Genomic DNA, 14,957 nt, shown 5'->3' with positions numbered 1-14,957 from the left:
TAATTGGAACACTTCATCAGGAGTTGACATGCACAATTGAACAACGTCGTTTAGTTCAAATATCTAAATGGAATATCCTAACCAGTTTAAGTGTCCGCTTTTTAAAAAAAAGAAGCCAAATACAAAGTAACATTCCTTTAGTATAGTTAGAAGACTTTACTTCATAGGACGTGTCTGCAACTATTTCTGTTCTGCTTAGTCAAAAGCGTAAATAATATAAGTACTAATTTTAATAATACAAGTGAATCCATCACAAATGAAATGACTAATCAGCTTCTTGATCAAGACTTCATTTAAACAAGCAATTGAAAATTATAAAGTAGAAAAATAGAATTCATGAAGTATGCAATGATCACAAGAATATGCCAAGATTTCCTAATTATAGACATTTACTATTCTCTAATTTTTGTTAGTGCTAATGCATGTTTGCTAATCTTCTATTAAAAATTAATTTCAATTTTGCAACAAATGATAGGAGATAGTCAATGTTTTGATCATGTCAAAGGGCTTTTTGATACTTCTATTTAATCACGTTTCCTTCTTTATTTAGTTTGATACAAGGAAAGAAACTCATTTTCATCTTGGTCCAAAAGTATATCACTGATGCCTACTTTTAACTACATAAGAAGTCCAAAATACATCAAGAGAGCACAAAGTTGGAAAGAGTTAGTATTCTTTTGTTCCTTTTTTGTGCCTTTATTGGGGCGTTTGCAAGAATGTATATTTATGCAAGTAGACGTGAATTCATAATCTAGAGTCAATCAGTATAGAATGAGTGTTTTTTGAATATGAATGCATAGTTCGAGTTGAACCATAAAAAAATCGTCCCATGTTCATGGGCATTTTCAAGGATGTATGATGTGTGTGTAAATGTAATTCCATGATCTAGAGTCAGTTAGGACATAATTACGTGTTTTTTAAATATGAATACATAATTCGAGTTGAAACATGAAAATTCATCCCATGTTATTGGGCGTTTTCAAGGATGTATGATGTGTGTGTAGATGTGAATCTCTGATCTAGAGTCAATCAATATAGAATGAGTGTTTTTTGAATATGAATACATAGTTCGAGATGAGCCATAAAACTCATCCAATGTTCTTGGTCATTTCAAGAATGTATGATGTGTGTGTAATGTGAATCCATGATCTAGAGTCAGTCGTAACATAATGAACATTATCTTCTCATATATATGTACATATACACATTTTCAGTAATTTTTTGAATATGAATACATAGTTCGAGTTGAACCATAGAAACTGGTCCTATGTTCTTTGGTATTTTAAAGATGTATGATGTGTGTGTAGACGTGAATTCATGATCTATAATCAACCAATACGAAACGAGTATAATCTTCTCATCTATATGTACAAATGCACATTTTGATTTTCTATTTTGAATATGGATACATAGTTCGAGTTGAATGCAATGAGTTCATTTGAACCATAAAACTCGCCTCTGTTAATGCACGAGTTGAACTTACATTTTTGTTATTGCTGCAGAACTTTCATTACTGAAGAGGAGTGGCAGAGTATGGAGGAGAGTGATATATCAAAAATGGAAGGGCAAGGAACAATGCAGTCTCCGATTTCTTCAGTTGTTGCAATAGCCATAACTGGGAACAAGAATAGCAGATATGTGGTGAAATGGGCATTGGAGAAGTTTATTCCAGAGGGAGAGAAGCATTTCATGTTGCTACATGTCCGCCCTGAGATCACCGCGGTTCCAACTCCTAGTAAGTTTTTGATCTAGGACATATTATGTTGAAAGTAGTTCTGCTACATGTCTGGATTGTTGCTGTGAAAGAATCTGAGTATTCAATCCAAAACCTTAAGGGAACGGGCAAGTAATCAATGCCTGTATAAATTACTTCGGATACTCTGGCATACCTAATGTAAAAACTTCATTATTAAACACCCTCTAACGCATTTAACCTGATTCTGGAGTTCACGTGTTCAGAAGTTGGATCTTGAAAGTGTAGTTTGTTACATGCCTTGTAATTAGTCTAAACTTGCAAGTTGTTACATATTTTTGTACTAGTGGGGAACTTGATTCCTATTGCACAAGTAAGAGAGGATGTAGCGGATGCCTTCAGGAAGGAAGTTGAATTGCAAGCAAGTGAGAAGCTTCTTCCTTACAAGACAATGTGTAGTCGGAGACAGGTTCGAGTTATATCCTACGTGCCTGAAATACTTAAGGAATTACATCTTGGTTAAGAATGTTCATTTTGTCTAACTAAATGCAGGTCCAAGTAGGAGTTGTTCAACTTGAATCAAAAGATGTTATAAATGCAATTGCAGGGGTAGTATCTAAATGTTCTATCAACAAGCTTGTTATTGGAACCTCAAACCCTGGCCTATTTTCAAGGTACCAATTATGTTTCCCTTCAAAATTTGAAAAAGAATAAATTGATTTCATGACAGAAAACTTGTCTCCTCCTATGTCATACCTGCTTTTTCCCTCGTCTGATGACTGAGAAATCCGTCTAGGACCAACTTTAGGACCAACTATAGCCTTTGGAACTCGGGAATAATGGGCTCGCCCCTCTACCATTCTCCACTTAAGTACCAGACTTAATTCACAAGTCGCTCCACCTTTGCCACTTGAACTCACCATGGAGGATGAAAGAAGCCACCGACTTGCATAAAATTTCGGTTTGAGGATTACCAGAAGTTTATACCAAGCCTGTGTACTAAAAACCTCAAAAGATTTGATATTTTGGACCTCCACATAGCAATAACTCAAAATCAATGTCTTGATTGAACTTTTTTGGTTGTCCATTCGGATATTATGACATTTCTTTGTTGCAATTAGCATACTATTGTCACGATGATGTGATAACTTACTGAATGATTCACAGGGGAAGAAACTTATCAGCAAGTATCTCAGAAACAGCTCCAACCTTTTGCACAGTTTATGCTGTGTCAAAGGGAAAACTGTCATCAGTGCGCTCCTCGAGTACAGAAAACAACAGATTCGTTATAGATGATAGCAGTGATACAAGTAGTTCATCCAACAATTCTACAGGCCACAGCTTTAGCTCACAAGCAGGTATAACTTTCTTATTCACATATTTCTTCATTTTCCTAGACATTAACAAAGGATACAACGAGCTACATTCACACAAGGCGATCAAATGATGAACCGAGAAGCAATTGAAGATGATTACTATATATGTCATAAACAAGAATCTTAAACGAAAGAATTCATACCTACAAGTATATGCAGGACCGAATATTCCCCTTGTTTCATTGCCACAATAGTAATATCTTGTTCTTTAACTCTCAGAGAAGACGGACCACTGCTCAACTTCACCTGCTTCATACTCTCATTTGTACTCTCCTTCACATCAACCGCAACGTTATCAAGCTAAATCACCAGTACACCAGGCCCTCCAGACGCTTCTCCCTAAAAGAACAAATTTCAGCGAAAAAATCCAATCTAGAAGTTCATCTATCGACATTGGAGAAGCATTTCAAGCCCTTTCAATTAAAAGCAATACTACTTTGCATAAAAGAGCAAATTTTGATGAAGTCATCCATCCTAGAGCTCTGTCTGTTTCTATTGGAGAAGCTGAGGATGAAAAAAATTGCTATTTCAGTAGCTCGGGAATTACTGATATCTACAATCGTGCTTCAAGTTTCAAAAAAGCAAAAGTAGACAATCAACAATGGTCGATAAGCCAGTCTTCCACCTCAGACGTTCCAATAGATTCTTCATCTGGAAGTCAGGTGATCATATTTTTCTTTCATTTAACATGCAGAGCCATACATTCACTTTGCTTATATGAGGAGCTTCTTGGTTCCGCAGTTTTATGCATAGTCCTAAAAGTTAGTAGAAAGCTTACACCAAACCTCATGTTTACAGAAGGAACTAAGAGAAGTTTATTCAGGAACAAATAGTGATACTTTGAGTAGATGTTAACTAATTTTTTAATTTTGTGACTGTAGAAGTAACATGAAATTCAACTTAATTCACAGCCAAGGGGACACTGATTTCAAGTTTGAAACTTAAGCATGATTTGATGTTTTTACCTTCATTTTATTTTTTCATGCTAAAACATCTTCTCCATAAGAATGCAAAGACTCAAAATTCTACGTACCATATAATGCTGTGGGAGTTGCATAAAAATTGCCTTAATTTCATGAATTGCTACTAAAGTCTGTGCATATATGCAGGTTAACATCAATTATGATCTAGAAAAACTGAGAATTGAGCTCAGACATATTCAAGGAATGTATGCAATAGCCCAAACTGAGGCGATAGATGCTTCTCGGAAGGTAATTTTTATTTAAAACTGAATTTGTGGAAAATAGTACCCCCAAAATGCTATTACTCTTTTTATTAGAAGCACGAAATCAATAAGCATTCTTACCTCTGTCATGCACATATTGGATAATTGACGAAGAAGGCAACTGCTTTCTACCTAGTCATACTTATCTTTCCAAATATGTCAACATCATCAGGAAAAATAGCAATATAGTCATGGCCGATGGTAGTTAGTACTGAACACACCAATCAGTAAAAAGAGGAAGCATCAGACTTGCACAAACATAAAAATTGCCTTGTTTCTAGTTGCATTGTCCTAAAAACTAATTGTAAATTAGTGATAGATTTAAGCAATATGCGATTACATAAAATTGTTATGATCTCATGTGGCAACTTATGATATGAGTTCCTGTTCTCATTGCTTTCAAGTTTACTTACACTATCTTTTCTCTCAGCTGAATGAGTTTCAGAAGCTTCGAGTAGAGGAAGCAAATAAACTTAAGCAGATAAACCTTAAAGAGGAGGAAGCGAAAGAATTGGCAGAACAAGAAAAATTAAAATGTGAAGCAGCAAAGAAGGAGGCTGACTATGCAATGGAATGTGTCGAAAGAGAAGCTGAGCAAAGAAGAGCAGCAGAGAGAATTGCTAGCCGGGAGGCTAGAACAAAAGAAAAGCTAGAGAAATCATTGGTACTACCTTTGCATCAGTACCAGGAATTCACGTGGGAAGAGATTGTGACGGCTAGCTCATCATTCTCTGAGGATCTTAAGATAGGAATGGGATCATATGGAATGGTCTACAAGTGCTCTTTGCATCATACACCTGCAGCAGTGAAAGTTCTTCATTCCGCTGAGGCTCATAGAACTAAGCAATTTCAACAAGAGGTATGCAAAATCTCCAGGAATAACTAAAATAAGTTTTGAGTAATGTACATGGCATATTAGCTTCAGTCAACTGTAGTTGTGATTCCACTGCTACCGCTAGGATTTGGCTTTGAATAAAACTAACCACATCCTTTTTTCTGGTTATTTCCACAGCTTGAAGTATTGAGCAAAATACATCATCCTCATTTGTTATTTCTCCTCGGTGCATGCTCTGAACGCGGTTGCCTAGTATACGAGTACATGGAGAATGGAAGTTTGGAGGATAGGTTGACAAGGAAAAACAACACACCTCCACTTACATGGTTTGACAGGGTTCGCATAGCTTGGGAAGTTGCTTCCGCTCTTGTTTTCCTTCATAACACGAAGCCAAAACCGATCATACACCGTGATTTAAAGCCAGCTAACATACTCCTTGATCATAACTTGGTGAGCAAAATTGGAGATGTTGGTCTTTCAACAATGGTTCAATCAGACTCTTCCTCACCAATGACCACATATAAAGACACGAGCCCAGTTGGCACACTTTGCTATATAGATCCTGAGTATCAAAGGACAGGATTAGTCTCTACAAAATCTGATGTTTATGCTTTTGGGATGGTCATATTGCAGTTGCTTACTGCAAAACGAGCCATAGCTTTAGCCCACATGGTAGAAATGGCTACCGAAGAGGATAAACTGGTGGAGTTGCTGGATCAAGAAGCAGGTGAATGGCCTCTTGAAGAGACAAAGGAATTAACTGTACTTGCTCTAAAATGCACTGAACTTCGACGTAGAGACAGACCTGACCTGAAAGATGAAGTTCTCCCTATTTTGGAGAGATTGAAAGAGGTTGCTGATAGAGCTCGACATTTGAAATATAATCAAACTCCACCTCCTAGCCACTTCAAATGCCCTCTACTCAAGGTACAATTATGATAAATTTGCTGCAGGTTTTATTGCGTCAATCACTTCATTTACCTGATGCTATTATGCATAGTATACAAAGACGACTACTTGCTCTTTGCTTCATTTACTAAAGGAAATTCTGCTACAGGAAGTGATTAAGGACCCCTGTGTTGCGGCTGATGGATACACTTATGACCGGAAGGCAATAGAGTCATGGCTCGCAGACAATGATAATTCACCAGTTACAAATTTACCATTACCACATAAGCACCTGCTTCCAAATTATACACTTCTCTCTGCTATCAAAGAGTGGAAGTCAGGGAAACATTGACACAACTTTCAGCTATATTCTTCAGCTTCTTCGAGACAGGAATCTCTATGCTTGTACATGCAATTACTAGGGTTAGTTGATAGATTAGTCTCCCTAGATTCATTCATTTTGCATTGTTCATATGATAGACATAGAAATGTATATGATCGGATACTCATTTTCATGATTTTTTTTTTCAAGTTTATTCATGTAGGTTGTACTTCAACAAACGCTGTTAAACAGTAGGAAAAAATTTTCATCTATATACTGTAACACTTGATTTGAAGAATTCAAATGAGAAAAAAAAAGATCAAAACATTTAGACATTGCCAGGTGATTAGTTGGCTTCAACTTGAGTGCCCTTTCTTGGAGAAATCCAGCTTTCTCATTATAATATAACTAATCGAGCGGTTAAGCTTTCAAGAAGTGGAGCCTCATAACTCATTAGTATAATCCAGGAGAGAATTTCATTAGTATAACTGAAAGGGGTCGGAAAAAAAAAACTGAAAGGGGCATTGTGAAATAAAAAATCAAAGAAGGTAATACTAGGAGGGCAAAGTTCTCAAAAGAAAGGTAGAATATTATTGCTTGATTACAGATGAAGCCAGACAACATTTAAGTTAACAAGCAACTTGAGCTATGCAATAGGTATAAAATGACTTGTACGATCAAAGTGTTACTCTCAGTCAGAAACCACCTAGCTGCCAAGGAGCCAACTTTAGTGCTACATTTTGAGTGATTACGAATAATATGGACCGACTGAAGTGATAAACACATTCCCTATATATCTACTGGCCTATATACTCAGTTTAATTTGCTTCCTATTCAGAATGGATTGTCAAAAAATTGATCAACTGACGGTAGTGGCAACTTCTCATATGTCCTACCTTTTACCGTAAACTCAACTTTGCAAGGCATGTAAGGAATCAAATCTGGTAGCTGATTATTCCCTTCACTTGTCATAAGAGAAAGCACAGCAAACGTAAATTCAAGAGAAGTAAGTCCAGGCGAACTACAAATCATTTCTCGAATTGCACATGAAGTTGGTTCACGTCGATCAATGCAATACTTTAGGCTCCAAGAGTAGTAGTCATTTCCCAATACAAATATGTTAATATGATGCGAATCACTGAATCAAGAGCCAACAAGATGTAAATTCCCACGGATGCATCCACAGTAATACTGTTCAGCCATTTAGGCAATTGATAAGAGTGGATAATTTCCCTATCAATATCAAAATAACAAAAGCTATTTATCCCTCTAAAGATCCAAAAGATAGCTCCATTGAAGAAAACTCCCTTACCATGTCCTAAATAGCTTTAAAATGTTTTTGGAAACTGGGCTCGAGATCGCCTCCAGGAGTTGGTATCTGAAGAGTATATTTCGATAGGGAGACAATGCCAAAGACTTTCTTTATGAATCAGGAAATGGAACCCAACATTTATAACTTTGTAATGAGGCGATATTGAATGATCAAAAGCCAAACTCATGTTTAGTGACTCCACATTTGGACTCGGAAGAGTATGGAATTCCTTTGTAGTTGGATTACACACAATGTACTTATCATAGAGCCTTTTACGACAAAGAAGTAAACCACCACAGCAATTCAAAATTACAACATCTTTGATAAAATCAAAGAATATAATAGAAGCCTTAGATTTTGTTTTATCAGGAAGGTAATAACAAGGGTAATCGAGAAAAGGCGACTGCAGAATGAATGCAGTTGGGAAAGATTCAGGCTTCCAGAGAGAAGAAAAACGGGGATCGGAGACGAGAGACATCCACCGTTTGGAAACAAGCTTGAACCTGAAGAGAGGTCTAGCAGGGAGTAGTAGTAAAATCTTGGTTAAAAGATCATCACTACCTTCAATTTTTTCAGCACTATAAGACATGTTGAATGTTTGTATAAAGATTACAGCAGAGTCCATATTGTATTTCCAGCAGAGTCATTAATGTGCACAAAACACAATTCATTTGTTCATTCCTTTTTCAAGTTGCAACAAAACAATATAGAGGAACTTTTTTTCAAAACATCAAAATAGCTAAATTCAACCAATTTTCTTCTCTAAAAATCACTTTTCGCAAGGTATCGATCAAATTATAGATAAATTCAAACAAATTTAGTTCACAAACTCAGTATATTGCCATGTAGGATGTCGTGTAGGACGAATGTGTCTATTTGTTCAAGTTTTGAATAGTTAAAGTGTCTACTTGTGCACTAGTAAAGTTAGAGGTCATAACTGCCAGCTGAATCCAAGTTAAGAGACAGTACTATGCTAAAATAATAATTAGCAGCGAGGTGTACCTTGATATGTTCAACAGTCCACCAACCCATTCTAACCCATTCTAGAAGCTGCACACCATTGTTGAAGCCATCAACCACCATCTTTGAATCCTCCATTGTTGAATGAAAAATTCAGCCACCAACCACATTTTTAAGGCTATAAATAGAGTTTTATGTTTCACTTGTAAATGAACACACAAAATACAATCCAGAAAGAGATTGTGAGAAGAAGAGAGTGTTTGGTGAGGTTTTTTTGTAGAGAGAAATTCTTGGTGTAAATTCTCTATAATTCTATTCTTGTGAAATAAAGTTATTTTTTTCTCCTAAATATTCTTTATAGTGATCACAGAATCACAACAAGTGGTACAGGATTTTTGGTTCTATATTCGTCGAAAGATATCGAAACATGAAAATTTCAAGCCAGAGCTGCATTTCTTTGAAAACGTGATCGTCGGTGTGTTGCGATCACTTCATAGATTCCTTGCGTCGCTACGAATTCAGCGCAACTTTCTAGAGCAAAACGGAGCTAAAATGAAGATGCCTTATTTAATGATTCAGCTCCCGATGGAAATTTGACCATGTCTATAGTCAAAGATGCCTTATTTAATGAAGAAGCCAGAAGAAAGGACATCGATCATGGTGAGTCGCATTCCCTTATTATCAAAAGAGGGAGACAACAAGGAAGAAGTTAAGATAAAAGGAGAGGCAGAAGCAAGAGTTGGGGAAAATCCACAGATGGTAGGAAGCTATCATATGAGTGCTACCACTATGGAATAAAGGGCCATTTAAAGAAGAACTACAAAAAATTACAGAAGGGGCAGGGGTAGTTGAAGGAGAAGGATGAAGATGCATTAGTCACTACCCATGGAGAGGTAGCCATTTGTTCCATCAAGAAGAAACATGCCTTTACGTCTCAAGTCAAGAAGACAACAAATGGGAGATAGATATTGCAGTATCATACCACGCCACATCCCCAAAAGATTTCTTCACAACATACAAATCAGGAGACTTTGGAGTAGTGAAGATGGGGAACACTTATTCTTGTGAGATAGTTGGAATTGGTGATATCAAAATACAAACAAATGTCAGAAGTATAATGATATCGAAGGATGTCCGTCATGTGCCAAATCTTTGGCTAAACCTAATATCAGGTATAGCTCTTAACAAATAAGGTTATGAAAGTCATTTTGGAAAAGGCACATGAAAATTGCTGAAAGGAGTTATGGTTCTCGCTCGAAGACATATTTGTAACACCCCGGAAAATTTTTCGCAAAAACTCAAACATTTCTTTACGTGTGTGTAGACTCGAACCGAAGGACTTGTAGTTTTACACATGAGTTAGGATTAATTCCTAAGTATTCGAAGTGTTTAGATGTGTTTAGGGGTCATAAGGGATCTCTAACACCAAGTCGAGTCCAAAGAACTCCAATCGATTAAGTTTTCGGACGAGTTAGTATAAGGATAAACTTCAAACGACCATATCTCATAGAATATAATGAACTGGGTGGACCACGACCTACTAAATTAAATGTCTTTGAGTCTTATTTCCAACGCCACCAAGATTGCAATTTTTGGAGTTTGGAGTCAAACATTATGGCCATTTTACTATAGACTAGTACTGCAGGAATTTCAGGCCTGGGCAAAATTCAGGCTTGGCGCTCCAGTGGCGCCCCACGCCACTATAGCGCCAGAAAACAGCCTCAGTAGTTTGGGGCTTGGCGCAACGCGCCACTAGTAGATGTGCAGGGTTTTAATCCTATTTTGGCTTGGCGCTGCAGTGGCGCGACGCGCCACTATAGCGCCAGCAAGACTTTTGCCCAAATTTCCAGATTTTTGGAAGAGGGGCAACTTGGACTTTTTCCAAATTATATATACACCATCCTTGAGCATTTTAGACCATTATTTTCAGCTTCTCTCTCTCTCTAAAAAGCCCTAGAAATTTTTCCTCTCTTCTTCTTCTTCTTCTCCAAATCCTTCTCCAACAAAGGGTGCCTTCAAGAGTTTCAAGGATTCAAGTCTCCCATTGAAGACCCAACAACTAGGTATCTTCAAAGTCTTCACAAGGTATGTAAGGCTAACCTAAAATATAGATTTATTTCTTCCATATGCCCATAGATGTGTTGGATAGGAGTTGTGAAAGAGTTGAACCTCCTAAGAAGGTTTTCTTGAAAGTTTTCCTAAACTATAGGATGTTTTTAATGACTATTAGTTGATTGATGTTTTTAATGACTTGAGTTACTAAATAGTTATCTTTTATATTATCGATTTCAAATGTATCTTTGTATATAGATTTATAGATGTTGACGATATTCTTGAGTTGAGTTTTGTTGAGAGTATGAATTCATGTTTCATTCACATGAACCCAAGATGAGATTTCTTTGGTCATAATTTGTCTTGAGTTGAGGTGGATGGTTTTGTGTATATATGTATTGATTGGAATGAAAAGAATGAATTGGATAGTTAAGAATGTCCTTTTTGCTTCCATAAATTGAACATAGGACTAAAATAAGGACCTTGGAGTAGATGTTTGACGATTGATGTGATGATGATATTTGACAATGATGTGATGATAATGTTTGATGATGATGTGATGATGATGATGTTTGATGACGATGTGAATAATGGTATTTGACGATGTTGTGTGATGAAGTGGATTGGAGTCTAATGTGATTTTGTGGTATGTGATGTGCATAATTTGAGTTGATTGGAGTCTTACGAATATTTTGAAAATAAATAATCTTTTGAGAAAGAGTTTTAAATAAATGTTTTTTTGAACATTTTTGCATAAATTATTTATACACTATTTTGAGTTTTAAAGGATGATTATTTTCATCTACGATTTAAAAAGAGTTTAAGCATGATTTGAGTTTGAGAAGTCTTTTAAATATTTTTGAACATGAGTATTTGGAGTATAAATGAGTTGAGCATTATTTTCCTTAAAAATGTAAATTTTGAGATTTATATAGATTTTTAAAGAGAAGAGTTTGATGATTGGAGATGAGTCGATTTGAAAGAGGGTCCAATGAGGCCAGATTTGATTGAGTTTTGAAGAGAGTCCAATGAGACTAAATGAGTTGATTTGAAAGAGTCTGATGAGGCTAAATGAGTATTTTAAATATTTTACTCACTTAATAACTATGCGTGTATTGAGTCTTGGGAGGAGTATTGAGCACCGAATTGGGTAAGAGTATAGTCCATACTCGAATCCCATAAACTACGCCGCCAACGTAGGAAGGGATTGTACCGTGTCAGATGTTTTCCTATTTTATTGTCCTGAAATGATAGGACTTGATTGATTGACGGATCCATGATTTGTTTGAGCTGTTCATACCTTGGCAAGTATGAATGGACGGAGCAACGGCGTGACTCATTGTGCATCACCTATATATAGGTGGTGGGATTGTTGTCGGTTAGAGAAACTCCCAAATTGAGTGGTTTGTGCATGATATAATTGGTTCGATTGAGATTGGTTGATGATATAGTTGGATTGTAAAACATTTCATAATTTAATTTGCATATTTATTGAGTTGAGTCCTTTGAGTTGATTGTTGAGTTGATTATTGAGTTGATTGTTGAGTTGATTCTATATGACCGGATTAAGTGATGTGCGATGGATTAGATTATATGATATGTGATTGGATAGTGTACGATGGAAGGGTATATTATTGGATTGGATATACGATATGATTAGATTGAATCAGATTATACATGACTGGATGGGATCGAATTGTGAATGATTTAATTGAATTATATTGTACATGATTGGATTGGATTGTATGGTATAGGATTGATCTTTGTCAAAAAAATTGTATTCTTACCTTGGACTTATGACACTTTGATTGAGTCTTTCTTATCTTTCTGAGTTGAGGTATTTGAACCAACGTTACTCTCCCTTGAGGTATGTTTCATTCTGCCATATTACATACTCGTACATTCCATGTACTGACGTCCATTTGGACCTGCATCATTTCATGATGCAGAGACAGGTTTAGGAGATCGTTAATAGGAGCATCATCGAGGATCTATACACACTCAGCGTATTGGTGAGTCCTTCCCTACATTCGGAGGACACCGCTTATATCATTCTTGCATCGAGTTAGCCCTTTTATTTTGGTTTGAGGTAGCCATGAACATGTCATTGGCACCAAATAGATAGTAGTGATAGAGGCTTCATAGACTAGATAGTGATGGGTCAATTGAGTATTTTCCGTTCTTGAATTATTTTTGTCGAACTATTTTAAATGACAAAGATCGGAGTTTGATTTGTTGGCTCATGGCCCTTTTTTTTCTTGAGTTAGATCGTTGATTTGGATTGCTCGCCAAATTATTTCTTTATTTTTAAATCTTCCGCTGATTGAATGAATGAACGGATGTGTGATCAGGCTATGTGGTTCGCTTGGGAGCCAGAAATGGTTTTTGAGTGCCGGTTACGTCTAGGGTACCCTCCCGGGGCGTGACAATATTTGTGGAAACTTATATAAAACTCATGTGAAGGTATGGTCAGACAACCTTAATGTTATGGAAAAAAAGGTATCTCAAAACCTGTGGCACCAGAGACTCGGTCACATGAGTGAAAATGGGATATCAATTCTAACGAAAAAACAGCTTATCAAAATGGACAAGAATGTTGTTTTAGACCCTTGTAATCATTGCTTATTCGGAAAGAAACACAGAGTATCATTTACATTTTCTTCAACTAGAGGATCAAAGTTAGTCAGTTTGGTACACTCTGATATTTGTGGTCCCATGGAGGAGAAATAACTTGGCGGTGTGGGTGTACTTCTTAAAGACAAAGGACCAGGCTTTTGACTATTTTAAGATATTTCATGCCACGATAGAGAATGAAATGGGAAAGAAATTAAAATGCCTTCACTCAAATAATGGAGACGAGTATACTTCCAAGGAGTTCGATTCCTATTGCAAGAGACAAGGGATTCAACAAGAGAAGACAGTCCAACGCACCCCACAATTACACAATAGATTAGCCGAGAGAATTAATCGGACAATCATGGAAAATTAGTATGGAAAAGCTACCTAAGCCATTCTAGGGAGAAGCTGTTCATGCCACCTGCTACCTAATCAACCGGTCACCATCATCCCCGTTGAATTTTGAGATTCTAGAGAAAATATGGCCTGGTAAGAATCTCTCATATTCTCACTTAAGGGTATTCAGTTGTTTAGCATATGCACATGTATCCAAGGAGATCAGGAAGAAGCTTGATAGTAGAACTATACCATGTATCTTCATAAGGCTATGGAGATGAAGAATTTGGATATAGATTATGGGATCCAATATAGAAGACGGTGATCAGACGTAGGAATGTTGTATTCCACGAAAACCAGACAATAGAAGACATTGAAAAGCCCACAATATCTCATGAAAGAAATTCCAAAGCCCAAAAAGTTAGTCTAGGTCCACTACCATTGTAGTTTGCCACAAATAGCATAGGGGAGAATAAAACAGTACCAGAAGTAGAAAAAGAGGATGTTCAGCAGGGGAACGATGATGGTACACCTCCTGAAGCCAATAATCAACAATTTTGTTGATCTAAATGAGGTCGGATTCCATCAACTCGATACTCAGAATTGGAGTATATTCTGCTTACTGAAGATGGAGAACCAGAGAGTTTCTATGAAACTATATCTCAAAAGGATAAATAAAAATGGCTGCAAGCAATGACCGAAGAGATGAAATCTTTACGGAAAAATAACACTTATGAGATTGTGAAACTTCCACAAGGAAAGAAGGCACTGAAGAGCACATCGGTATTCAACTCAAGAAAGATGGTAGCGGAAAGGTGGTGAAGCACAAAGCCCGGTTAGTAGTCAAAAGATTCCTACAGAAAAAAGGAATTGACTTTGATGAAATATATTCACCAGTTGTAAAATTGACTAAAATCCGTATCATTTTTGGTTGGTAGCCAATTTGAATTTGGAGCTTGAACAAATGGATGTCAAGACAATATTTCTTCATGGTAATCTAAATGAAAAAATCTATATGGACCAGCCAGAAGGTTTTGAGGTTTAGGAAAAGAAAACCTCATCTATAAGCTTACGAAAAGCTTATATAGCCTGAAGCAAGCACTGAGGCAGTGGTAAAATAAGTTTGACTCATTCATGATAAGTCAAGGATATAAAAGGATTGCTACAGATTAGTGTGTTTATATTCAGATATTTTTGGATGGGAATTTTGTTGTACTTCTACTTTATGTGGACGACATGTTGATCGTCGGACAAGATGCAACAAAAATCAGTGAGTTGAAGAAAGAACTCTCTAAGTCCTTCGAAATGAAAGACTTAGGTCCAGCTCAACAAATTTTGGGTT

The 14,957-nt window shown here is 36.6% G+C and overlaps 2 protein-coding genes across 2 annotated transcripts; one reads left to right on the top strand and one right to left on the bottom strand.

The window, feature by feature from the left end:
- The first annotated feature begins 603 nt into the window (after window positions 1–603).
- LOC129877452 (U-box domain-containing protein 35-like) lies at window positions 604–6,369 on the top strand. The gene is made up of 10 exons (XM_055952957.1): window positions 604–665; window positions 1,503–1,735; window positions 2,041–2,162; window positions 2,246–2,367; window positions 2,861–3,051; window positions 3,289–3,731; window positions 4,179–4,280; window positions 4,725–5,153; window positions 5,307–6,056; window positions 6,187–6,369. The coding sequence occupies exons 1-10, from the start codon at window positions 604–606 to the stop codon at window positions 6,367–6,369; spliced, it is 2,637 nt and encodes an 878-aa protein (XP_055808932.1).
- A 1,049-nt stretch (window positions 6,370–7,418) lies between these two features.
- LOC129873362 (F-box protein At5g07610-like) lies at window positions 7,419–8,276 on the bottom strand. The gene is made up of 2 exons (XM_055948448.1): window positions 7,783–8,276; window positions 7,419–7,665 (listed from the first exon to the last, which is right to left on the bottom strand). The coding sequence occupies exons 1-2, from the start codon at window positions 8,274–8,276 to the stop codon at window positions 7,419–7,421; spliced, it is 741 nt and encodes a 246-aa protein (XP_055804423.1).
- Between the last annotated feature and the right edge of the window lie 6,681 nt (window positions 8,277–14,957).

Source organism: Solanum dulcamara, chromosome 2, assembly GCF_947179165.1.
Source record: "Solanum dulcamara chromosome 2, daSolDulc1.2, whole genome shotgun sequence".
NCBI lineage: Eukaryota > Viridiplantae > Streptophyta > Magnoliopsida > Solanales > Solanaceae > Solanum > Solanum dulcamara.
Note: the sequence above shows the minus strand (reverse complement) of the source record. Positions and strands in the feature narration are given on the sequence as shown.

What these genes read in the sequence shown, in the direction of transcription:
- LOC129877452 (XM_055952957.1), top strand. Translation starts at nt 604, where the DNA reads ATGCCTACTTTTAACTACATAAGAAGTCCAAAATACATCAAGAGAGCA. An exon ending in AACCCTGGCCTATTTTCAAG is followed by an intron (nt 2,368 to 2,860) that starts GTACCAATTATG and finishes AATGATTCACAG; the next exon opens with GGGAAGAAACTTATCAGCAA. An exon ending in TCAAATGCCCTCTACTCAAG is followed by an intron (nt 6,057 to 6,186) that starts GTACAATTATGA and finishes ATTCTGCTACAG; the next exon opens with GAAGTGATTAAGGACCCCTG.
- LOC129873362 (XM_055948448.1), bottom strand. Translation starts at nt 8,276, where the DNA reads ATGGACTCTGCTGTAATCTTTATACAAACATTCAACATGTCTTATAGT. An exon ending in TACAAAGTTATAAATGTTGG is followed by an intron (nt 7,666 to 7,782) that starts GTTCCATTTCCT and finishes AACATTTTAAAG; the next exon opens with CTATTTAGGACATGGTAAGG.